This window comes from Dama dama, chromosome X (assembly GCF_033118175.1).
Source record: "Dama dama isolate Ldn47 chromosome X, ASM3311817v1, whole genome shotgun sequence".
NCBI classification, from domain to species: Eukaryota; Metazoa; Chordata; class Mammalia; order Artiodactyla; family Cervidae; genus Dama; species Dama dama.
This window is the reverse complement of record NC_083714.1, coordinates 101,100,246-101,125,787: the sequence shown is the minus strand read 5'-3', so window position 1 is coordinate 101,125,787 and position 25,542 is coordinate 101,100,246. Positions and strand designations below refer to the sequence as shown.

Sequence of the window (25,542 nt, the reverse complement as noted above, 5' to 3'; positions counted from 1 at the left end):
AATGCAAATCAAAACTACAATGAGGTACCATCTCATGCCAGCTAGAATGGCCATTATTAAAATGTCTACAAATAACAAATGCTGGAGAGGGTGTAGTGAGAAGGCAGCCCTCTTACACTGTTGGTAGGAATGTAAACTGGTGCAGCCACAATGGAATACAGTACACACACACACACACACACACACACACACTGGAATATTACTCAGCCATAAAAAAGAATGAAATCATGCCATTTGCAGCAACATGGATGGACCTAGAGATTATCATACGAAGCAAAGTAAGTCAGAAAGAGAAAGACAAATACTATATGATATCATTTATATGTGGAATCTAAAATATGATATAAATCAATATATTTATGAAACAAAAACAGATTCACAGATATAGAAAGCAGATTTGTGGTTGCCAAGGGGAAGGTGGGTAGGGGAAGGAAGGAATGGGAGTTTGGGATTGGCAGATGCAAACTATTATACATAGGATGGATAAAAAACAAGGTCCTACTATATAGAATGATATTTAATATACTATGATAAACCATAATGGAAGAGTATGAAAAGACTATATATATATATATATATATATATATATATATATAACTGAGTCACTTTGCTGTACAGCAGGAACTAAATACAATATTGTAAATCAACTACACTTCAATAAAATTTTAAAATAAATAAAATGAGACAGTTAAAAAAAATGATCCTCCATCCTCACCCCCTCAGCACAAGATGTCCTCTGTACAGGGAAAACTTGCATGACTTTATAGGGCAGTACTGCTGACACATAAAATAAGTACTTGTGATTTGGCCCTTGACTATCCCCAAGATCTCAGACTTCAATTGTCCCACCCTCCCCTGCTTTCATGCACTGCTTTCACTGCATGTTATCTGCATTCCCAAGACACTGGCCTTTACTCTGGCCCTGGCTGAGAGGAGCCTGGTCCTGCCTCAGGGCTTTTCACTTGCTCTCCCTGCCTTGCCCCTCCCACTTTTCTTTACTTCCCAAACCTTTGCAGATCAGGGTTTTCAGTTCACCAATACAGCCAATCCTTTCTCCAAGTCTCCCAGGCCTTCAGTACCCTCACTACCCTCTGAAAGTCTTATTTACAAGTTTATTGTTGATTCCACCTCCCTAGAGAACTGTGAAATCTCTCCGCAGGGAACAGTCCATTCAAACATCACCACCCCTCCCACCCAAACCCTGTACTAAGGGACTTGCCCAAATTTTAGCCTGACTTCTAACAGCCTAAGGCTAGGTGCCTGGATGACAGAGCCTCCTTTCAAGTTCCTGTCTGAAAAAGCTCAGGGTTGTCAAAACAAGCTACCATTTGTTCTAGCCAACACCTGATGACAGGCCGCTGATCTCTCTTTCTTACAGCATTTACTAAAAAGGGCTTACAATTGTGAATTCCTCTGTCTCTTTGAGATGTACTCTTTGGGACCCTATGGACTATAGCCTGCCAAGTTCCTCTGTCCATGGGATTCTCCAGACAAGAATACTGGAGTGTGTTGCCATGCCCGCCTCCAGGGGAATCTTCCTGACCCAGGGATCGAACCTGAGTCTCTTATGTCTCCTGCATTGGCAGGCAGGTTCTTTACCACTGAAGCCCATATATATACATACACACACACACACACACACACACACACACACACACACATATATATATCTCCTAGGACTCAGAAACATCTTTCTCAAGGTCCTGAGAGCCAGTCCTTTGAAATATAATCATCAAGGAAGGATAGGGTCTCCGTTTCCTTCCCAGTAACTATGAGAGGATAGAATAATCCTAACTTTAATAATTGCCAGCTAACAGACACAGCTGGCCTAATTGTAAGCCAATAGGGTAGGGGGCGTCCCCAGAAGAAAAGAACCAGATACAGCTTTTTGACGTAAGAGAAGCCATTTTATGACACCAGTCAGAATGGCCACCATTAAAAAGTCTACAAATAACAAATTCTGGAAAGGGTGTGGAGAAAAGGGAACTCTCCTACACTGTTGGTAGGAATGTAAATTTGTGCAGCCACTATGGAAAATAGTACGGAGTTTTCTTAAAAAACTAAAAAGGTTTCTCACCTTCTCAAATGGCCTACTCTGTCAATAGAGTATGTATCTCCCTGAATAAATCTGCTTTCAGTCAAAAAACTAAAAAGAGTTGTTATATGATCCAGTAGTTCCACTCCCAGACATATATTCAGAGAAATAGCAGCACTATTTACAATAGCCAAGACATGAAAGCAACCTAAATGTCCATCGACAGATGAATGGACAAAGATGTAGTAAATGTATACAATGTAATATTACTCAGTCATAAAAAAAATGCAATAATGCCACTTGCAGCAACATGGATGGACCTAGAGATTATCATATTAAGTGAAGTATATCAAGAAAGAGAAAGAAGGGAATTCTCTGCTGGACCAGTGGTTAGGACTCAGCACTTTCACCACTGAAGCCTGGTTCCTTGGTCTGGGAACGAAGATCCCAAAAGCCGCAAGGCATGCCAAAAAAAAAAAAAGAGAGAGAAAGAGAAAGACAAATACCATATGATATCACTTATATGTGGAATCTAAAATATGACACAAATGAGCTTATCTATGAAACAGAAACAGACTCACAGACTTAGAAAACAGACTTATGGTTGCCAAACGGGGGGAGAGGTAGGGGAAAGAAGGACTAGGAGTTTGGGATTAGCGAAAGCAACCTATTATACATAGGATGGATAAACAACAAAGTCCTACTGTATGGCACAGAGAGCTATAGTCAATATAATGTAGTAAACCATAATAGAAAAGAATATGCCATATATATATATATATATATATATATATATATATATAAGCCTGATCACAATGATTGCTCTTGAACACGTTTCTTAAGGAAACAAAAGAACAAACAACTGTTGTCAGGCAAGAGAAGTAATAATAACAAAGATAATGAATCAGCTGTAAAGACTCTCAGTTCTGTTTCAAAGGTAAAGATTAGCCTGAAGCACTTTCTTGAGCTGTTTTGCAGAATTCAAACCTACCTCCAGCACTCAACCACCAGATCAACTGGAACCTAAGGGATGATGATGTTGACCTCTGCTGACAGTCATAGCTTCAACTATAGCTTGGACTCTGACAACCTTTGCCCCAGTTCTACGCTGAATTTTCCACTGCTCAAGCTCCCCCCACCCCAACCCTGCCATGGATATATACACACCATGCAATCTCCCAATAGAATATTTATGTACCCTCAGCTTAAAACTTCCCCAATTTTGCTGTTCAGGGAGACACTGCTTTGGGAAAAATCCCCACTATTCTCCTTACTTGCTTCAAGTAATAATAAATCCTTCCTTCTCCTGCTCTTTGCCTTGGTTATATCTTTTGGCTTGACACCCACCAGGAAGCAAACCCAGTTTTTAAGTAACATAATCGCTCTTACGCTGACCAACTGTCTTTTTGAAATTTTTCACTTCCCTCACTCTACTTGAGCCCCTGCTTGTTCCTCCTCTTCCTCTTTCATTCTCCCTTTAAAACACCTTGCACAAATCGGAATGGAACCCAGCTTTTTCCCCCACTGTCAGTACTTACTGAACAAAACCTATTTTCACTGCTTTAGAGTCTCAGTTCAGTTCAGTTGCTCAGTCATGTCCGACTCTTTGCAATCCCATGGACTGCAGCATGCCAAGCTTCCCTGTCCATCACCAACTCCCGGAGCTTGCTCAAAACTCATGTCCATCAAGTCGGTGATGCCATCCAACCATCTCATCCTCTGTCTAGCTTTGTTGTCTAGCTTTAAAGTCTAGCTTTGTTGATATTTTACACTCTCTACCTTCACCCTCCCTCAGAGGGAAGGGACCATGTTTGTTTTGTTCACTGCTGAATCCTAAGTGCCTCCAGGAATGACTGGCACAACAAAAATTTGCTGAATGAACAAATAAATGTTTGTTAAAATGCATACAGTAGGAGACTTCCCTGGTGGTCCTGTGGTTAAGAATCTGCCTGCCAATGCAGGGCACACAGGTTCAATTTGTTCTGAGAAGATTCCACATGCCATGGGGCAAATAATCCCGTGCACCTCAACTACTGAGCCTGTGCATTCTAGAGCCCACAAGCCACAACAAGAGGAGCCACCACAATGAGAAGTCCACGCACGGCAACTAGCGAGTAGTCCCCGCTCGACACAACTAGAGAAAGCGCATAGCAACAAAGACCCAGCACGGCCATAAATAGAAAAAATAAAAATGTTTTTTAAAAATGCATGTAGTAAAAAGACCCTGTTGGGCTGCTACCCCACAGGCCTACAAGGCCTGTGTATGCCCAGCTTCAAGACCGAAGAAAGAGCCCAGAGCTCAAGACAGAGACATTAGTGGTTTACTGGATGGGGGATCTTACATGTCTGAAGCAAGGTCCCGGAGCGACACCTCACCGTGCGTTGCGGATGGCGGGCAGGACATGGCTGCAGTCTTCGCTCTGGGGAAGGGGAGACTGCTAGTTATAGGGGGAATTGACGTCAGGTTGGCTCATTGGTTACCAGAAACTAGCAGAGGAGCACGCCCCTCACTGCCCCACTGATAAGAACATTCGTCAGTAGCTGGGGCCTGGGGCAAGTATGTGGGACAGTCAGTCATGTGAGTAGGGTATAGGTGAAGCAGGCACTGGTCCAGCAGGGGATGTACAGAGAGCAAGAGAACAGCCATCTTGAGTGGTCCTTGACCATACAGACCCCAAGATTGGGAGATAAAAGGCCTAAATTTTAGTCTCGTCATTTGTCTTGGTTAACTTGTTATGTGAGTCAAGTTGCTTCATCAACTTGGTTCAACTACTATCTGTGTAACCTGGGGCAGCATATGAAACATCTCTGTCTCTGTATCCAAGCAATTCCTTCTGCACAGGATTATTGGGAAGACTGAAATAGTGTATGAGAAACACAGCACTATGAGAGTAGGTGCTCAGGAAATAAGTTACAAGTTTGCCTTTTTAGTGGGTCTCCCTTATCTGGTCTCTTACCCAAAGCCTGTAGGTTGTGCTCTTAAAGGAGTGCAGACTCTGGAGCCAGACTGCCTTGAATGTGAAGTCTTGCTTTACTCCTTACTAGAGAAGCACTCACATTCTTATCTGTAAACTGAGGGTGATTGTAATTCCTACCTCATAGGGTTGCCCTGAGGCCTAACAAAGTAAATATACTCAAAACAGCACCTCATATATACATGTTACATAATATGATTGGGCCGTCTTCATTCAGAAGAAGCATCAAGCTTCAAGAGCCCCAGTGCCTCTGTGACTTCACACCTGTGGCTGGAGCAGTCAAAGGCTCCCTTCGCTGTCCTTACAGGGGCCTGGAGGTCAGAAGTCAGTTATTAACCCAGTCTCGGATTGGGCCGATTAGCACCTAATTCCGTCTTCACTGGGCCAATCTGTACCTCATTCAGTCTTCACTACCTGTTCTGTAGTCTGAAGTCACTCTTCCGCGCCCCGCGCCTGCTCCCCTCTTCCCTCGGCTTATCTGTGGAAGCAGCGGTTTTCCCAGGCCAAAGACGGCTCCAGAGCAATTTTTTTAATTGCTGTGGTCCCACCCTGCTCCACAGACCCCCTTTTCGACTCAGAGTCCCCTGGAGTGTGGGTGAGCCCTTTGTAACTGTCTGAAAGACTGAGGGTGGGGTCTGGCGCAATTACTGTGCAAATTTAGCTTTTCTTCGGGGTGGGGGGATGATATGGGGTCCAACGGACCTAAGACTGAGTCCTCTCTAGGCCTTGGAGATGTGAGGACGGGATCGAGAGGGGTTTCCTCCGGGTCTAAGACACCCACCCCGTTCCGTTTTCTGCTTTTCTGCCTCCCGCGGGCACCACAAACTGCAATCCGGAAGAAAGGAGGACCCACAAGCGCTTGTCTACCCTCGAGGACTCTGCGCCTGCCTAAACTGCCCTGGGAGGCCGCACCCCTCCTCTTCTCTCTGTGACCTGTTGCTGTCGCACGCCGCTTTGTCCACATCCCCTAACAGTCACTTCCTATGGGTCGGGCCACAGTCCTCGCCTCAATCGCGCTGGCCGGCTCCACAAGTGACTCCCCCACCCCACTGACCGAACATGGCGGGCAGGACGCGCATGCGCACACCCCACCTCCACAGAGCACAGCGCGACCCCCTTGGAGGGCCTGGAAAGGGCGGAAGGAGCATGCGCAGATGCCGCGAACCGCTCCGGAAGGGAAGATGGGCTGAGTGGGTGGGTATTTGCAAAGCCTGTTCATCTCCGGGCCCCTGCTGCCCTCCTTCTCCCTGAGTCTTATCTTCCTACACTCGGTCAGGACTGTAGGACAGCCGCGTATCGGAATCTTAGTGTGAATCCTTCCGTTTAGCTAGCAACCCCTCTAAAAAAAGAAGACTGAGTTAATAAAAAGCATATTTAATCTGTTGACTTGCTTAGAATGGGTGCAGCCTGTATATCACCGTCCAGTCCTTGGTTCCAGAGCAGGCGACTCTTCTTCCTCACCTGGGAGTGGCAGAAATAAAAGGGGAACTTGCCCCCTGCTGAGCCCCTTCGCTGGACTTTTTGGGTTCCCTCCTTCCGAGCCCCTTTGCCAGTCTCTTCGAGGGCCTGAGCCATCTTTGGGCTCCCTGTGATGGGCTCCCTGTGATCAAGGTCTCCTCACTGTGTCCCACATCCCCGCCAATGGGACAGTTTCACATGGTGCAAATGGCCTAGGGTGGAGGGCACAAGCACTACGCATGAGAGTTACTACTGACCGAACACCTTTTATACTAGATATGTTGTACTAGGATAGAGTGAGTATTCGACCCACTTCACTGAGGAGGAAACTGAGGCCAGAAGAGGAAGACGACTCGACCCAGATCACACAGCCACCCCTTCAGTGGGTGCATGATCAAGACTTATCACAGACAGTGCCTCTAAATCCTCACACTTGGAATAGGAACCTCCGCTCTGCAGGCCTCCCACTTCTGGGTGTTGCCCAGCCACACTGGCAGGAGTTTCACTGGCACTTCCGCCTTGCCTGGGCTGACTAATCTCCCTCGCACCCATTTGTTCTGTTCAGTCTTTCCTAACTCAACCCTGGCGGGCACGGAGGGGATTTGAGGGCTGGGACTTCCCTCATAGCTCAGTAGGTAAAGAATCTGCCTGCAATGCAGGAGACGTGGGATCAATTCCTTGGTTGGGAAGATACCCTGGAGAAGGAAATGGCAACCCACTCCCAGTATTCTTGCCTGGAAAATCCCATGGACAGAGGAGCCTGGCGGGCTACAGTCCATGGGGTCGCAGGAGTCAGACAAGACTTGGTGACTAAACCACTAGAATTGTTGGAGAATTATTGGAGAATTCTCCACCAGAATCATTGGAGAAACTAGTCTAGGTCCAGGGCTGGAGAGCTGGGAGGCCCTGAGAGGGCCAGCCCTGGGTTGGCCTCTGGCCAGGCACAGGGCGGGGGTGCTTTGCACCTTCTGGAGGAGGGGTGATGAGAAGCCCCAAGGGAGAAGAATGCTTCCACCCGCATTACCTCCCTCCTCCCAGGCTCCTGCCCCCTGAGGGCAGCAGCTGTCACTTCCAGCTTCTTTGGCGCCAGCTGGCTCCTTGTTCTCAGTCTTCATGCCTGCCTGCTCACTTTCCTGCTTTCCTACCAGCTTGCCTGCTGGGTCGATGTGTCAATCATGTGAAGACAAGGTGGATACAAGTGGAACTGAGGCAGTGTACTAATCACAAGACATTGATTCCACCAAATGATGCAGGTTTATTCGGATGTCACACATATGTATTCATTCACTCAACAAACTGTGTTCTTTGCCAGGCCCTGAATGGCAAATGAAGGATACAGAGATCAGAATACAGCCCTGAACTCTCAGGGATCAGGGTAGGTATTGGTGCAGAGGTGGGCATAGAGAGCCATGGGAGCCTGAGGAGGAATATCTCACCATCCAGGGGGTTATCTGTGTGGTAGGGTTGCCATATTTAGAAAATAAAAAATAGAGAGCCCCACCCTGATATGAATTTCAGTTAAATAACAAATAATTTTCATTAGTGATGTTGGGGGAGTGTGTAATTTCCTCAGTTCTGTCTCACCACAGCAAAAATTTGAATCGATGGATGGATCACTGTTACAGCTCAGTTTTATTTGGCAAGCAAAGGAAAATACATCCTCCAGGCATGAGGGTGGACCGACCCAAAAGACATGAAGAGAAGAGAAGCCAGAAGTTCAATTTTGGCTCCTCTTTTTATGTTTTTTCCCCTCCCCCTGAGCCTGTCCTATGTAAATTGGGCTAGCCAGGAGGGCTGTTTGTTTCACCTGAGGTTCTCACTCCAATCCTCCAACCTTCCTTTGTTCTATTTTCACGGGCTTTTTCCTTTTTTTTGTCTTTTAGCCACAGCCATTATGGACTCCTTTTTCCTATTCTAACTACCTAACAGGAATGAATGAGTTAACAACTATATAAGGAAAAGAAATATATACTTAAAACTGTACCTGGCCTTTAGGAAGAGCTATAGGCTGGAAGAAGCACAAGCTAGAATCAAGATTGCCGGGAGAAATATCAATAACCTCAGATATGCAGATGACACCACCCTTATGGCAGAAAGTGAAGAGGAACTAAAGAGCCTCTTGATGAAAGTGAAAGAGGAGAGTGAAAAAGTTGGCTTAAAGCTTAACATTCAGAAAACTAAGATCATGGCATCTGGTCCCATCACTTCATGGGAAATAGATGGGGAAACAGTGGAAACAGTGGCTGGCTTTATTTTTCTGGGCTCCAAAATCACTGCAGATGGTGTTTGCAGCCATGAAATTAAAAGATGCTTACTCCTTGGAAGGAAAGTTATGACCAACCTAGATAGCATATTAAAAAGCAGAGACATTACTTTGCTAACAAAGATCCATTTAGTCAAGGCTATGGTTTTTCCAGTGGTCATGTATGGATGTGAGAGTTGGACTGTGAAGAAAGCTGAGCGCTGAAGAATTGATGCTTTTGAACTGTGGTGTTGGAGAAGACTCTTGAGAGTCCCTTGGACTGCAAGGAGATCCAACCAGTCCATCCTAAAGGAGATCAATCCTGGGTGTTCATTGGAAGGACTGATGCTGAAGCTGAAACTCCAGTACTTTGGCCACCTCATGCAAAGAGTTGACTCACTGGAAAAGACCCTGATGCTGGGAGGGAATGGGGGCAGGAGGAGAAGGGGACGACAGAGGATGAGATGGCTGGATGGCATCACCGACTCGATGGACATGAGTTTGAGTGGACTCCGGGAGTTGGAGATGAACAGGGAGGCCTGGTGTGCTGCGATTCATGGGGTCACAAAGAGTCGGACATGACTGAGTGACTGAACTGAACTGAACTGATGTAAATATTAGCTACTGTTACTCTTCAGAGTAGTGTCTCTTAGCCTTTTTTTATGCTAAGGACACTTCTGGCAATCTGGTTAAGTCTAAAGACACCCTTCCCAGAATAATGCATGCATAAGATAAATAAAGATTACAAAAGAAATACAAATACTAAAATAAGAAAGATGTCTGTAACATAGTTATATAAGTACTTCTTTATTAATATATTAAATACCAAACTCTATCAATAGGTTTAGTGACTAACATAATTTCAAAATAGTGATCTAATTTGAGAGACCTGAAACAACTATGATATGCTATGAAAATCTGATTTCTATTGGTTACAAAGCCACAGGTACTGCTAATACTACTGTAGTTTGTTACCCACATTTTGTATAATGACATGCTATATATCTGTTAGTGATAGTGAAAATAAAGATGCAACTCCCCCGCCCCCCAAATCCATGTGCTCCTTAAATTCTCTCTAGAGACTCTGAAAGGGCCCTGGAACCTGGGTTAAGAACTACTGCGTTTAAATGGAGCCATTAGCTGAACACTTCCTCTCTTGTCACCTCCAACCTTGTCTCTTCCCCTACTCTCTTTCTTCGGGTCTCAGAGAAGAGAAGAGAATTCCTATCTGGAGCTTGCCCTTCCCACTGGGCTCTTGGTCTCAACCTCTCCCACTTCCTTGGGGAATTGTGCCATTGAGCATCTCCTCTCTTTGTTGTTTGAACCTCTGTCTCAAGATAATTAAAAAATAGGGAACAGAGTGAACTCAACTTTTGCACACGATAGATACTCAAAAGTTAGGGTGCTTGAGGGCCAGAGGTGAGCCGAGAGGCATGTCAGGGACACCAGAACCAGCAACATCCAGCATTACCCAGAGTTAAGGTTAGGGTTAGCTCTACCAGGAGGTGAGAGAAGAGCAAAGGTTTTTCTTTACTCCTGGGAGATAAAAGCCACAGGATAACCCATTTAACCTTTATGGGTGCCTGCGGATATCCTGGCAAAGGCACTAGCTCTGACTCTGAGATGACATTGACAAATATAAAGAACCCCAGCAGATGAGTGTGGAGAGCAACTGAACATGTGCCTATAATTTGAGTGAGTTGGGGCACAATTGAAATGAATGGTTTAAATTCTGAAGGGGTGTGTGGGTTGTGAGAATGTCTGCAGTGAACATCTGAGAGCATGCTGAGGACGCATGCTAACCAAGTGTTTATCATTTGTATAAACTGAACTGATGTCTAAATGAGCCTGTGTGATGCCAGCCTAAGGTCATGATGACTTTACCTTTGCCCAAATCAATGGCCATTGTTCAGCCATTGTGTAATCAGAACTTTCTGACTGCACTTGACATGGTTGACCAACTCTCCCTCCTAGAAACTACCCCCTTAGCTTTCATGACACCTCTTTTTCCTGATTCCCCCTGCTTCTCTGTTTCTTCTTGGCCTTCTCCCTGAGTTCCTTTACTGGGGAGCCCATCTATCTCCTGATTTCAATAGTGCCCCTGTGCTGAGGACTTTCCACTCTCTAGGCTCATTTTTTCCACTGAATTTCAGAATGAGACAGCCAATCATTTTCTGTCCCCCTACACCAGATGTTCCTTAGGCACCTCCAACACATATCCTAAACTAAACTTAATCATTGCCTCCAACATCTGTTCTATCTCAGTTGGTAGCAATACCATCTTCCCAGACACCCAAACTGGACCCTGGGAATGATGCCCTCTTCACTCCATCTAACCAGGTGCCAAATCATGATCTAATGCCTACATCCTCCTTAAATCTGGCACATCCTCTATATCTTCCTCCTATCACAACCCAAAATCTCTTGTCTGTACTATTGTAACTAGTGAGATCTCCCTGTTGTTTCTCTTAAAAGAAGCCTCCAAGAAGCCAGAAGGAACCTCTTCCTAAAGCTAAAATTTTAATGTTACCCCTTCCTTGCTTTAAACCCTTTGACTGGTTCTCTCTCACTTCTAGGCCTCTCCATAAGTTGCTGCATTATGATTGTCTGACTTCAGCCTGTACAACACTACTTTTCAGCAATAACATGTGACTTTATAACTCCCCACAGTAGTGCTACCAAGTAAGATAAAAGATGCTCAGTAATGAAATTTGAATTTCAGATAAACAACAAATAAATTTTAGTATAAATATCTCCCAGACAGTATTGGGGACATACTTATACTAATATTGTGGTTTCCCTGGTGCCTCAGATGGTAAAGAATCTTCCTGCAGTGCAGGAGACCCAGGTTCAACCCCTGGGTTGTGAACCTCCCCTAGAGAAGGGAACAGCTACCCACTCCAGTATTCTTGCCTGGAGAATCACATAGACAGGGGAGCCTGATGGGTTACAGTCCATGGAGTCACTGAGTCAGAAACGACTTAGCAAGTAACACTTCCACTGCTTTTTACACTAATATTATTTGTTACTGTCAGGGGAGTGTGTCATTTCCTCGGTTCTGTCTTGCTGCAGCAAAAATTTGAAGTGATGGACAGATCAGTGTTACAGCTCAGTCTTTTTTGGCAAGCAAAGGAAAATATATCCTTGAGGCATGAAGGCGGGCCGACCCAAAAGACACAAAGAGAAGAGAAGCCAGCTCAATTTTGGTTCCTCTTTTTATATGTTTTTTCTCCTCCCCCTGAGCCTGCCCTATGTAAATTGGGCTAGCCAGGAGGGCTGTTTGTTTCACCTGAGGTTCTCACTCTGGTCCTTGGAACTTTCTTTGTTCTATTTTCACGGGCTTTTTCCTTTCTTCGTCTTTTAGCTACAGCCATTATGGACTCCTTTTTCCTATTCTAACTACCTAACATCCCCCCCTCAAGAGATGGGAGGCCCAATTCTTTGGGAATGGGGCATCAAGGTCTCTCTGGCTACTTCCTGCTGCACTGGGACAGCGAGGGGCATTGAGCCTCCCCCTCTTGCTAGTCTCAAGCCTCAGAGTCCTTATAGTGGTGTCCATCTAAGGGTGAGTGATATTTTCCATGGTCGGCTGTAGTTTTATATATCCTTGTTGAACTGGCACTGCATGCTGTAGCTTGTTGACCTGGGCAGAGAAAAAACAGGTTAGACAATCGATAATACATGGAGCAATCATAAGCAGCATCAGTATGGTGATAACAAGGATTAGTAGGGGCATTAGCCAACTCCAAATTCCCTCCCGTCAGGAGAAGGATTCCCCCAAAGAGATTTTGTAGCCACCCTGAGAACCCTTCAGCTCATTCTTTGACACCCTATAGGATCTGAATGTTTTTCTTGAGGACTCTGAAACTTTCTGTAACTTCAGTTCAGTTCAGTCGCTCAGTCGTGTCTGACTCTTTGTGACCCCATGAATCGCAGCACACCAGGCCTCCCTGTTCATCTCCAACTCCCGGAGTCCACTCAAACTCATGTCCATCGAGTCGGTGATGCCATCCAGCCATCTCATCCTCTGTCGTCCCCTTCTCCTCCTGCCCCCATTCCCTCCCAGCATCAGGGTCTTTTCCAGTGAGTCAACTCTTTGCATGAGGTGGCCAAAGTACTGGAGTTTCAGCTTCAGCATCAGTCCTTCCAATGAACACCCAGGATTGATCTCCTTTAGGATGGACTGGTTGGATCTCCTTGCAGTCCAAGGGACTCTCAAGAGTCTTCTCCAACACCACAGTTCAAAAGCATCAATTCTTCAGCGCTCAGCTTTCTTCACAGTCCAACTCTCACATCCATACATGACCACTGGAAAAACCATAGCCTTGACTAAATGGATCTTTGTTAGCAAAGTAATGTCTCTGCTTTTTAATATGCTATCTAGGTTGGTCATAACTTTCCTTCCAAGGAGTAAGCATCTTTTAATTTCATGGCTGCAAACACCATCTGCAGTGATTTTGGAGCCCAGAAAAATAAAGCCAGCCACTGTTTCCACTGTTTCCCCATCTATTTCCCATGAAGTGATGGGACCAGATGCCATGATCTTAGTTTTCTGAATGTTAAGCTTTAAGCCAACTTTTTCACTCTCCTCTTTCACTTTCATCAAGAGGCTCTTTAGTTCCTCTTCACTTTCTGCCATAAGGGTGGTGTCATCTGCATATCTGAGGTTATTGATATTTCTCCCGGCAATCTTGATTCCAGCTCGTGCTTCTTCCAGCCCAGCATTTCTCATGATGTACTCTGCAGATAAGTTAAATAAGCAGGGTGACAATATACAGCCTTGACGTACTCCTTTTCCTATTTGGAACCAGTCTGTTGTTCCATGTCCAGTTCTACCTGTTGCTTCCTGACCTGCATATAGGTTTCTCAAGAGGCAGGTCAGGTGGTCTGGTATTCCCATCTCTTTCAGGATTTTCCACAGTTTATTGTGATCCACACAGTCAAAGGCTTTGGCATAGTCAATAAAGAAGAAATAGATGTTTTTCTGGAACTCTTTTGCTTTTTCGATGATCCAGCGGATATTGGCAATTTGATTTCTGGTTCCTCTGCCTTTTCTAAAACCAGCTTGAACATCTGGAAGTTCACAGTTCACATATTGCTGAAGCCTGGCTTGGAGAATTTGGAGCATTACTTTACTAGCGTGTGAGATGAGTGCAATTGTGCGGTAGTTTGAACGTTCTCTGGCATTGCCTTTCTTTGGGATTGGAATGAAAACTGACCTTTCCCAGTCCTGTGGCCACTGCTGAGTTTTCCAAATGTGCTGGCATATTGAGTGCAGCACTTTCACAGCATCATCTTTCAGGATTTGAAATAGCTCAACTGGAATTCCATCACCTCCACTAGCTTTGTTCATAGTGATGCTTTCTAAGGCCCACTTGACTTCACATTCCAGGATTCTGGCTCTAGGTGAGTGATCACACCATCGTGTTTATCTGGGTCGTGAAGATCTTTTTTTGTACAGTTCTTCTGTGTATTCTTGCCACATCTTCTTAATATCTTCTGCTTCTGTTAGGGCCATACCATTTCTGTCCTTTATTGTGCCCATCTTTGCATGAAATGTTCCCTTGATATCTCTAATTTTCTTGAAGAGATCTCTAGTCTTTCCCATTCTGTTGTTTTCCTCTATTTCTTTGCATTGATCGCTGAGGAAGGCTTTCTTATCTCTCCTTGCTATTCTTTGGAACTCTGCATTCAAATGCATTCTATAACTTAGCTGGTGGTATTTACCCAGAAACAACAAGTCTCATTCAAGATGGTTTGAATCCCTCTTTGTTCAGGGATCAGGAGATCTATCTCCTATCTGTTTTGGAGTACAACCCCTGCCCAGATGTGTTGGCTTTTTAGAGCTATCCTGGGAAATCTTATCCTCAGAAACTTAATTTTGGGGGTGTTCATTAGAATGGCACTCATTTGTAGTCCTGAATAGGTATCTGAGATCTCCCAGGGGCTCACAGATGTATTGAGTGTCCTCTTCTGTTTTCTTCCATGGCTTGACTCATGAGTAGTGAATCCAGAAATTGTGTCCTGGTACCTTGACTGCTGTCGGGGTAGAAAGTATTACAGGGTAGGGGCCCTTCCATGTGGGCTGGAGTTGAGCCTTTGGGGACCCATCTTTCCAGACTTTAATTAGGACTTGAGTCTCTGGAGCATATAGTGGTGGCTCTTTAGAATCTTTTGGGTCCTGGTTGACACCCCACAAGCATATATCCTTGTTGGAATTGCCCAATGGCCATGGTATAAGACCAGAGAGTCTGAGCCTCTTGATCTAGGAAGAGGTCATTGACATAAACAAAAGGTCTCCTGTATAGCATCTCATAAGAACTAAGACCAACCTGTTCCTTAGGGACAACACGGGTGCAGAGGAGAGCTATTAGTAAAGCCTCCTTCCACCCAAGGAAGGTCTCCTGGTTTATCTTTTTTATCGCTGATTTTAAGAATTAGTTGGCTCTTTCTACTTTTCCTAAGGACTGAGGCCTCCAGGCACAGTGGAGATAATAAGTAATGCCCAGTGCTTTAGAGACCCCTTGGGTGACCTTAGAAGTAAATGATGTCCCATTCTCACTTTGTAATGACCTGAGCAGACCAAATCTCAGAATGGTTTCATGGAGTTTTGTTTTTTTTTTACCACCTCCTCAGGCTTCTCAGTCTGGGTAGGAAAGCCTTTAATCCATCCTGTGACTGTATCTATCATGAATAATAGGTATTTATACCCTTGAGAAACTGGCATCTGGGTGAAGTTCATCTGCCAGTCCTCTCCTGGGTAGGTCCCATGCCATTGGACAGGCTGGGCCAGCTGGGGTCTTCGAGCTCTTTGGGGGTTGTTCAGTTGGCAAGTGGGACAAGAGGAGACCACTTACCTTATAGTCATTTGGAGGCCTGTTCCTCTGAAGGAACTTTCTAGTAATCCTTGGAGGGCCTTCTCCCCTACATGAGTGGTGGCATGTAAGGAGTTAACCAACTTCCATTGGAGGTTCCCAGGCAGAAAAAGGAGTCCTTCCTTGTGGAACCACCCCACATGATCTTTTTGAAAGCCCTTACTCTTAGCTTTAAGAGTCTCACCTTCAGTATATGAAGGAGTTTCTGGCAAATTAGTCTGTGGAACTAAGGTGGCAATCGCTATCAGGTCATTGTTCTGTAATCCTGCTCTCTTAGCTGCCTGATCAGCTGCTTGGTTCCCTCGTGCCACTTCTGTGCTCCCTTGTTGGTGTGCTTTATAACAGGACACTGAAACCTCAGCGGGTAGATGGACTGCCTCCAAGAGCCTAAGGATTTGATCACCATATTTGACTGGGGACTCTCGGGCGGTCAAGTGGCCTCTTTCTTTCCAAATAGCAGCATGTGCATGTAGCACCAGAAAGGCATGCTTGGAGTCAGTGTAAATGGCTACTCTTTTCATTTTTCCCAGCTCAAGCTCAAGTCAGGGCTATGAGCTCAGCTAATTGGGCTGAAGTACCTGGTGGCAAATGTTTAGCCTCTATGGTCTCAAAATTAGAGACTACTGCATATCTGGCTCTTCTTTTTCCATCAAAGACAAAGCTGCTTCCATCAGTGTACCAGATTTCCTCAGGACTGGTCAGAAGATCTGACAATCCCTCTCGGGGTTTTGTCCAGTGGTCCAAGGTTTCTAGGCAAGAGTGAAAGGGGAGAGAGCCCTCAGGGGTAGGCAGGAGGGTAGCTGGGTTAAGAACCTCACAAGAGGATATAGTCAGGCCTGGATTTTCCATGAACACTACTTGATATCTGAGGATCCTTTGATCAGACATCCATAAATGGCCTCTCCCATTCAGGAGTTGTTTCACTTGGTGGCTGATAAAAATAGTTTGCCCCCAAGAGAGAGTTTTAAAGCATCTTCTATCAGGACTGCAATAGCTGCAAGATTTTGAAGGCAGGGAAAGATCTCTTCCCAATAAGGGAATAGGACACTCAGGGACCACCAAAAACTGTTGGGAAAATATTTGTCCACCCCAACAGCCAAGTGCTCAGTGAATCTTTTTGTAATTGCTTTTCCTATAGCACCCAAAATGGTACAGGTTTGGGAGGAGAAGGCTCAGGAGAAGGAAGTCAGGACAGAGTAGGTAGCCCCTGTATCGACCAAGAAATTCTCGGACCTACCTGCCACATCCAGTTGCACCCTTGGGTCCAGCCCCATGATGGTTATCTGTGACAGGCAGGCTGGCTGGAGCGGGCGGCTTCAGTCCTGTTGAACCATCATGAGGGAAGGCTTGGCACTTGACCTTGTGGCTCTTGGGTCCTGAGGGCAGAGTGCTGCCCAATGTCCCAACTGATGGCATTTGTAGCAAGCTGTTTTAGGAGACCTGTCATGGTTTGGACATTCTTTGGCCCAAATGTCCCGCCTGTCTACAGATTGGGCATTTGCCTTGTGCCTTGTCCTTCAAGGACTTGGGGTTTGCCACAGGGCTTCCCTGGAGGGCGGCCAGCATCTGGGCATGCCTTGTCTCTTTCCTTTTCTCCCTTTCCTGGGCCTTAGCCTCCCTCTCCTGTTCTCTGTTATGACAGGTATTGGTGGCTGTCTGGACCATCTCATCTAAAGAGGCAGCAGGGTCCTGCTGCTGCAGCTGTTGTAACTTTATCCTGATGTCTGATGCACACTGGGACAGGAATTAGTCCTTTAGAATCAGCTGTCCCTCGTAAGAGTCTAAGTCCATATTGGTAAACTTTTGGAGGGCCTCTTTTAGACTTTCCAGAAAGGCAATGGGGTTCTTGTTGGACTCCTGAGTTATTGCTGAGACCAAGCACAGTCCCACAACTAATAGGCTTCCTTCTATTTCCATGGGTGGACTTCCTTAGGGGTTAGTCTTTCTGAAGCTTATCCTACTCAGTACCATTGCAACCTGAGAACCAGGCGTCCCTGGGTCAGGGTGCAGATGCCCAGGCAGGCTGAGGCATGACTGCCTCCTGGAGATGGAATCCCCAGGCAGGTCAAGGCATGTTGGCCTCCCGAGAATTGGGTTCCTGGGCAGGTCAAGGCATGTCGATCTCCTGGGACCCCTGGACTGGCGGATCCCTGAGCAGGTTGACATGTTACAACCTTCCGAGGACCAGATCCCTAGGCAGGTCAAGGCAGGTCGACCTCCTGGGACCCACGGACTGGAGTTGGGCATCCCCAAGGTCTCCAGCATGACCAGTGCTGGGTAGGATTAAGGGGCTGGGTAGGATTAAGGGGTTGTAATCTTAACTCATTGCCGGTTTGTCCACTGAGGATGGGAATAGATATCATGATGTAAAGCAATCCAAGCCTGTGCCCTGAGACTGGGAACCTGGCAAAACAGCCATAAGCCTTATCCTCTTATTGCTCTGAGGGAATGTAAGTCACTGATTTCCTCCCCTAGTCCTCCATAAGAGCAATTTAGGGTGTTTCCAATGGTAAACATTTCATTGTCATAGACCCACTTTAGGCAATAACAGAAGTAATGACAAAGGAGTGGGCTATTTGGTCCTGTTTAGGGCATTAGAGTATTTTAATAATAAGTGGGGTGGAGTGATGTTACTTACAAGGGGGCAGGGTTCTGGTTGTAGGAGTTACTAAGTGGCTTAAGAACAAATTGATAAGAGGCAATAGGCCAGATGTTCTATAAAAGTGGAGTGAAGATTTGATCCGGGGGTATGTTTGTAACTTTAGGAGAACGTGGTAAGAGTTTGGGCCCAAACAGCCTGCAGGGCTAACTCCCAAGGTGGCAAACATTATCCCTGGAAGCCCAATTGCTCTTGAAGGGATGCCACCAATAGATGGACTTCTAGCAGGCATTGTGTGCCTGTCACCCGCCCTAGCAGGTTCACTGAGAAATATTGCACATGTTGTAGGAAACATGGAAGATGAAGGCATGAATATCTAGAGAGATTGGATATTATACAGTATTTCTTTCTCAAGGGCCAGCTATTTTCTGGTTGACTCTCCAGAAGACTGTAGAGGCAACATTGTGGGTCCAGGAAAAGAGCATGAAACAGGAGGGAAGGGGGCAGGGCACAACTTTTGAAAGAATGACATAGCCCAAGGGCATAACATAAACCAATTAAAATCAAAATGGGTCCAAGATGACAAATCAAATTCAACTAAACCTTGATCCTCAATCTGCAAGCTAAATGACACACCCAGAGGTGACAGGACAGTTCCAAGGCACTGTCAAAAGACCGAGGAGTGGGTGGGGGAATGACCCACTCATTAGCATATGAAATCACCCAGCTCAAGAAAACTAACCACACCACATTCCATGGCCACCGCACTTGCCCTCTGTGATGGCCCACACTCTTGTAGAGTGCTTCTCTCTGAACCCATACAAATCTACCTCTTACCTATCGCTGTGTCTCTCACTGAATTTTTTTTTCAATGAGACATCAAGAACCAGAGCTTCATTAGATCCTGAAACCAGGCACAGTGGGTTTTGGCCAGGCTCAAGTCCCAGTTGGATGCGACTGAGTGACTAAGCATAGCACAGAGTCCCTGCCACGTGGGTTTGAGTCCCAATCTTAGGTAAACGGTTTCAAGCACAACTTTCAGAAATGGAAAGATGATGACCTGCCTAATACTTTGTAAGCAGTGGCATAGATGGAGAGAGGAGCTGGAGGATAGGAGGAAAAAGCAGTGGGAAAAATGTGCCGAGGAATCCCCTTCATAATCTGCCAGAAAATCTGCTAAATACCTGACCTGTGCCCACAATTTTCATTGGCCTGATCCTTGGCACAAAGGAGATTAAGGACAGAAGAACGCTCACTCACTTGGGCAACAGCTACTAGGGCATAGGAGATGGTGCAAACTTTGGGACACACTGGGGAGTAGAGTAGCCCTTGCCAGAGTCCCTCAGTTGCACCCACAGCCGCTCGCCTGTTTGTGGGGGTGAGGGGGGGCGGGTGTCGAGGAAACAAGAAACGAGAGACTGTAAGGGAATTAAGATTTTGTTAGCCATATGTCCTTCCAGCCATAGGAGCAAGGATCTCCTACCTTAATCGGAGGTCTTCTGGAATCTGAGACTGAGCTGTGTGAGCTTTCTGCTGAGTTTGTTTTTGTTGTCCCAGTTTCCAGCACGCTGGACTCCTTGTCACTTCCACTGCGCTGGGTTTTCTTGAGTTCAGCTTCCACCATGGGAACTTCCGCTGAGTTGAGCTTCTGCTGTGCTTGGGTTCCGCCTCATGGGGGCCGAGCCGAGGTTGTTTCAGCCAGGTTAAATCTGAGAAATGGCATCATATTCCTAACAACCCTACAAAGGAGGTACTTTGATTATATCCATTTTATGGAAGAGGATAAAGAGGCATATTCAAGTAGCTTTCTCAAGGTCATCTCTAGCAAATGATGAAGCTGAGATTCAAACCCAGACCTCTGGTATCAGAGTCTGTGCTGAAATTTCAAGAAGTTGAATTGGTAGGATGCCAAGGGATAAATGGGTTGAGGACACTGGTGGGAATGGGTAAAGAGAGAGGAGAAATGAGAGAGGGTCTACACTGTCCAGGAGAAAAGTAGGAAGAAGCTGCTGGGCTGGAGAAAATAGAAAGGCCCACAGATCAACAGGGTTCAAGGATATAAAAGAAGTGGTGGAGAGAAGATCTGAGGTAACTGGGAGAACATGGTCAGAGTCAGAGGCAGTGGTTTGTAGACGTGGGGGAATCATTCCAGGACATGACAAGGTTAACAGTGTGGTTTAGACAGAGGTGGTTAAAGTAGAAAGGAGGTCCTTGGAGCTGAGCATAATTCTTCATGAAATAATCATGCAGCTGGGCCTGCAAATTCTCCCAAGACTGGCTGATTTATTCCTTAATTCGTATTGAGTGTGTAGCACATGTCAGGCAGTGTTCTTAGCATGAGGTAGCCAAGAGGTAAAGGACAAGACCCTGCTGCCATGGGCTTTACCTTCCAGCACATGGAGAACACACAAACACTCACACAAACCAGGCCAGGTTAGACAAGACTCAAAATCCTTAAGGCACAATTCCACAATGCCAAAAGTTCTGGGAAGTATCAGGCTCTTTTTTCATACTTTGGAGCCCAAACTCATTAGGTGACAAACAGGACCTGAAATAGTATAAGGCTATTTGTTGTCTTGATTCACTCAGTGTAAATTTTCATATTTTTGCCTCTAGAACTATTAATGTTTAATTATAAGCGACACCCCAGACTTTTCTCGGTAGTTATGTATAGAGTATATGCAGTATATAGAAGTATGTAATATAGGGTATGTGTCTTCAGAATTGAAAAAATTTCTAATTCCAAAGCATATCCGGCCCCAAGTTTGGAAAGAGACGGTGGACCTGTAAGTACTATGCAGAGAATTCAAATATGCAACGTGTTGATTCAAAAACTGGCCCCTGAACAGGAAGGGCAAGGAGAGACTGAAGAAAGAGGCAGACTATTCCAGATTGGTAGGTGGCAGATTTAATGAGCAAGGGAACTTCTAAGGTTTGTTCTGGGTGACCAAAAGACTAGTAGATCTCCACACCTATCTGCCAGAATCTTAAAAGTTTATATAGAGGTGTTCACAGGATTCAGTTAGGTGGTATTCAGTCCAGATGGTCCCAACAACAGCTTACTCTCTCAAGGCCATGTTCTTGAAACAGCTCTAACTGTGGCAACAGTGCGCATATTCCAGGGACAGAAGTGGGGTACGGAGTGTCCCAATGCCTGGGTCCAGCTGTGTGGTCAACCTGAGGTTATGTACTCTTGATGACATCCTCCAACACAATGGAATAGCAACTAAGTGACTCAGCCTGAGAGGTGAGGGAGAGGAGGTGACATTGAAGCTTAGCTCTGAATGACCAAACAATAGCAACAACAGCAGCAACAAATACAGTCATGCAAAGATCAGGAGAGCATTTCAAGCATAGAGAATAGCTAATTCAAAGATGAACACAGCTGGGGTGGGAGGATAAATTGGGAGATTGGTATTAATATATACAAACTACTATACATAAAATAGCTTTCCCGGTGGCTCAATGGTGAAGAATCCACCAGCCAAGCAGGAGATGCGGGTTCGATCCCTGGGTCATAGATCCTGGGAGAAGGAAATGGCAACCCACTCCAATACTTACTCTTGCCTGAGAAATCCCACCGACAGAGGAGCCTGGTGGACTCCAGTCCCTGGGGTTGCAAAAGAGTTGGACAGACCGAGTGACTAAACAACAACATGTATAAAATAGATAACCAATAAGAAACTACAGTATAGCACAGGAAACTCAATACTCTGTAATGGCCTATATGGGAAAAGAATCTAAAAAAGAGTGGATATATGTTTGTATATAACTAATTCACTTTGCTGTACACCCACAGCTAACACAATATTGAAAATAGACTATACTTCAATAAAAATTAAAAACAAAAGAAAGAACACAAAGAGAGCACTGTGGTTGGACCATATTTGGCTCTGTTAAGAGTGCTATCACTGAGGGATGGGGGCTCTTCATGTTGTCTGAAAGATTGTGAATCTGGTACTAAATCCTTTCATGGATATTGTGTAGTGACCATGAGTGTGGTAGTAAGTCAACATTTAGGAGGCCCAGAAGGAAGTCTTCCTGGGTGGGAACCCAGATAGGGAGATACTTAAAATAAAGGAAATACACAGCTCAATGAGGCTGAAAATGTAGACTAAGGTTATGGTCTGAAGACCTTGGCTTGGGGAGAAGTGTATAAAGAAGTCAGATAAGGTAGGCTCAGAATTATAATTAGGATACTGGTGAAAAGATGTTTTAGGGTATTCTGGGTCTTAAATGACAGTCTCTGGTTGAGGTCCAATGTGAAATGTGTGATCTGGGCTTTGGGGTTTAAAATAGGTGTTAGACATAGAAGACAGTACCAAAGGCTCAAAGATGTTTTTTGCTTCTCTGCTTATGCCTCTTTGGGTTTGTTTCTCAGCAGCTGTCTCAGAATGTCGTTTTCTAGCTTCTCTTGTTATGGCTTTCCACATCTGTATCTCTGAGAACCTGTCGGTCATCTCTGTTCTTCTCAGTCTCTTCCTCAACATATTTCTCTGTATGTGGCTCTCACAATCACCATCTTTGGATATCCATGCCTGGGTTCTAGGATCTGGTTCTTTGTCCCTTCTTTTGTCTGTGTCTGTACTGAAATTATTTCTTTTTCCAACTGAACTTTCCAACTTCCCTCTCGGAAGGCATGAACCTTTTATTATTCCTCTGATTATTTTATTCTTCCTCTATTATCCTTAGTGCCCCGCACAGACTGGCATATAGGTCTCTCTGATATGTTTATACTTGAACGGAGGCTTTTTCCGAGGAGTAAGGAACATATTTTCAATCTCCTGTCCCCCTCCCCCCAGCAGAGCTGCAGGCCTGACCAAAGGCCCGGGGGTGTGGTAGTGTTGCGACGCGGCTATTCGTTGTTTTTCCCTGGGTGTAAAGACTCTCTGCCTGGACCTTGCCCCGGCCGGCCTTGCCCCCGCGGCGGGTGACGTGAGAGGCCGGCGCCCACTTGTTTGGCTGAGCGGCGGGCCGCCCGCTTCGCCGGCCCCGCCCCGCGGCTCCTCCCCGGCCAATCAGCGAGTGCTCGGCAGTCCAGCCTGCAGAGAGGCCTGGGCAAGATGGCAGCTGCATGTCGGAGCGTGAAGGTAATCGGGTTTTCGCCCTTTTGCACCCACTGGGACGGCGCAGCCGTACAACCAGCGGGGAGAGAGCGGTGCTGGGAGAAAGCGTCACTCTTATCTAGGCCTGTTATTGCGACGGCGGGGCTCGGGAGGTGAAGGTCAACTCTCCGGGGCACGTGCATGTGGGGTGACTGGATGGATGGCTGGGGATGAGACGCCGAGAGGGTCCCATCGTTAAGATGGGGGTCAAGTCGCGGCGGTGACCGGGAGCCTCCCTCGCAGAAGCCTGGTGAATGGGTGGGGGTGGTCCGCACAGTGTAGTTGTTGACCGAGCTCCTCTTCACAGGGTCTGGTTGCCTTAATAACCGGCGGAGCCTCAGGCCTAGGCTTGGCCACAGCGGAGCGACTGGTGAGGCAGGGGGCCACTGCTGTACTTTTGGACCTGCCCAACTCAGATGGGGAGGCCCAGGCCAAGAAGTTAGGGAAGAGCTGCGCCTTTGCCCCAGCCGACGTAAGTGGGGTTACCTCACCTCTCCCATGGGGTTCCTTTTCATGAGGGTGCCTGTCTATGTGGGCAGTGGACCCATCTCCTTTTCCCTTTTGGTCTGAGCCGTTTTCATACGCCTCCGGATAAAGAATTGCTAAAGCTGTGATTCACAACAGGGAGGAGGGCAGGGAGGGAGGTTGCGGATTAGCCATATCAGAATCTCCTCAAGGAGATATGTAGAGTTATTGTGCCCTGTAATTTTAATTTTTACAAAGTCAAAAAACTTATCGTAAAACAAACTACAGAAAGTAAAGCTTGATGAAATCATATTAGCAAGTAGGGGTACCAAAAACCTAGTTTATCTTCATATTAATAATTCTCACAACTTGTCTGATCCACAGCAGTTGAGAATCTCCAGGGGTATGTAAGTTTTTCAAAAGAGGGTATAGATTTCAAAAATGTTTTGAAACACTGCTCTATAATACCTAACATTTTCACCTTTGTCTCACTCTAGAGTTTTCTTTCTCTTGGCCTCTCCCTTGCTTACACAATTCTGTTGTCACTCAAAGACTGGATTTGCCCAGCGCCCCCCACCCCCCGCAAGATTTAGTGGTATGTGTATGATGGTAGATGAATACCTTCTCCACTTTTCCCTTTGAAGGTGACCTCAGAGAAGGATGTGCAAGCAGCTCTGACTCTAGCAAGAGAAAAGTTTGGCCGTGTGGATGTGGCAGTCAACTGTGCAGGCATTGTAATGGCCAGCAAGACATATAACTTAAAGAAGAGCCAGGCCCATACCTTGGAGGACTTTCAGCGAGTTATCAATGTAAGGCCTTAGAGGTTCTCCAGGGGTAGTAGTAAGAAGTATCTGACTGTGAGTGTCCCCACACCCACAAAAGGCTACCTCTGCTTCAAGTCCTATACCACCTCTCTACTGGTCCTCCAGGTGAATCTCATAGGCACCTTCAATGTGATCCGCCTGGTGGCTGGTGAGATGGGCCAGAATGAACCAGACCAGGGAGGCCAACGTGGGGTCATCATCAACACGGCCAGCATAGCTGCCTTTGAGGGCCAGGTGTGTGAGTAGGGGCAAGGCTTGTACCTTGGTGACTTGTTGGGGGCCCTGCCTCTTATGACCTCCACTCCCTCTCCAGGTTGGACAAGCTGCATACTCTGCTTCCAAGGGGGGCATAGTGGGGATGACACTGCCCGTTGCTCGGGATCTGGCTCCCATGGGTATCCGGGTGATGACCATTGCTCCAGGTAGACATATCCCCTCCCTGCCACACCTGGGATTGGGTGGGATCTGTGGGCAATTGAGCAGGGAAGGTATCTACCATCTAAATAGGAGCAGCCTTCTATCTCTGGATATAGGGAAGCACCACAAGTAGAGTTACGGTGAGGAGGGACCAGGTAAATATGAAAGTGAGGGTGGGTCTCTGATTCTGGCTGTCTTATCTAGGCCTATTTGGCACCCCGCTGTTGACCACCCTCCCAGATAAAGTGCGCAACTTCCTGGCCAGCCAGGTGCCCTTCCCCAGCCGACTTGGTGACCCTGCTGAGTATGCTCATCTGGTACAGGCCATCATCGAGAACTCATTCCTCAATGGAGAAGTCATCCGGCTGGATGGGGCCATCCGCATGCAGCCTTGAAGCGGGAAGGCAGAGAGAACAAAGGTTCCTCTGTCCCTCCCCCTCCTGGAGTGCTCTACTCCAGCTTGGAAGGAAGCCCAGTAGCCATTTTGTAACCTCTGCCTATCAGTCACCCTGTGTGCCTAATAAAGTCTCTGTTTCTCACAGAGGAG

The 25,542-nt window shown here is 46.2% G+C and overlaps 1 protein-coding gene across 1 annotated transcript; it reads left to right on the top strand.

Annotated features, from left to right (window-relative positions):
* Nucleotides 1-23,129: 23,129 nt before the first annotated feature.
* On the top strand, nucleotides 23,130-25,539 carry HSD17B10 (hydroxysteroid 17-beta dehydrogenase 10). Its single transcript, XM_061136163.1, has 6 exons — nucleotides 23,130-23,274; nucleotides 23,597-23,761; nucleotides 24,399-24,563; nucleotides 24,684-24,812; nucleotides 24,892-25,000; nucleotides 25,200-25,539. The coding sequence occupies exons 1-6, from the start codon at nucleotides 23,248-23,250 to the stop codon at nucleotides 25,388-25,390; spliced, it is 786 nt and encodes a 261-aa protein (XP_060992146.1). The 5' UTR covers nucleotides 23,130-23,247; the 3' UTR covers nucleotides 25,391-25,539.
* The last annotated feature ends 3 nt before the right edge of the window (nucleotides 25,540-25,542 follow it).

Excerpts from the sequence above, each read along its gene's own strand:
- HSD17B10 (XM_061136163.1), top strand. The coding sequence starts at position 23,248 with ATGGCAGCTGCATGTCGGAGCGTGAAG. Across the intron at positions 24,564-24,683 it reads ACTTTCAGCGAGTTATCAAT|GTGAATCTCATAGGCACCTT; the intron begins GTAAGGCCTTAG and ends CTGGTCCTCCAG. Across the intron at positions 25,001-25,199 it reads GGTGATGACCATTGCTCCAG|GCCTATTTGGCACCCCGCTG; the intron begins GTAGACATATCC and ends TGTCTTATCTAG.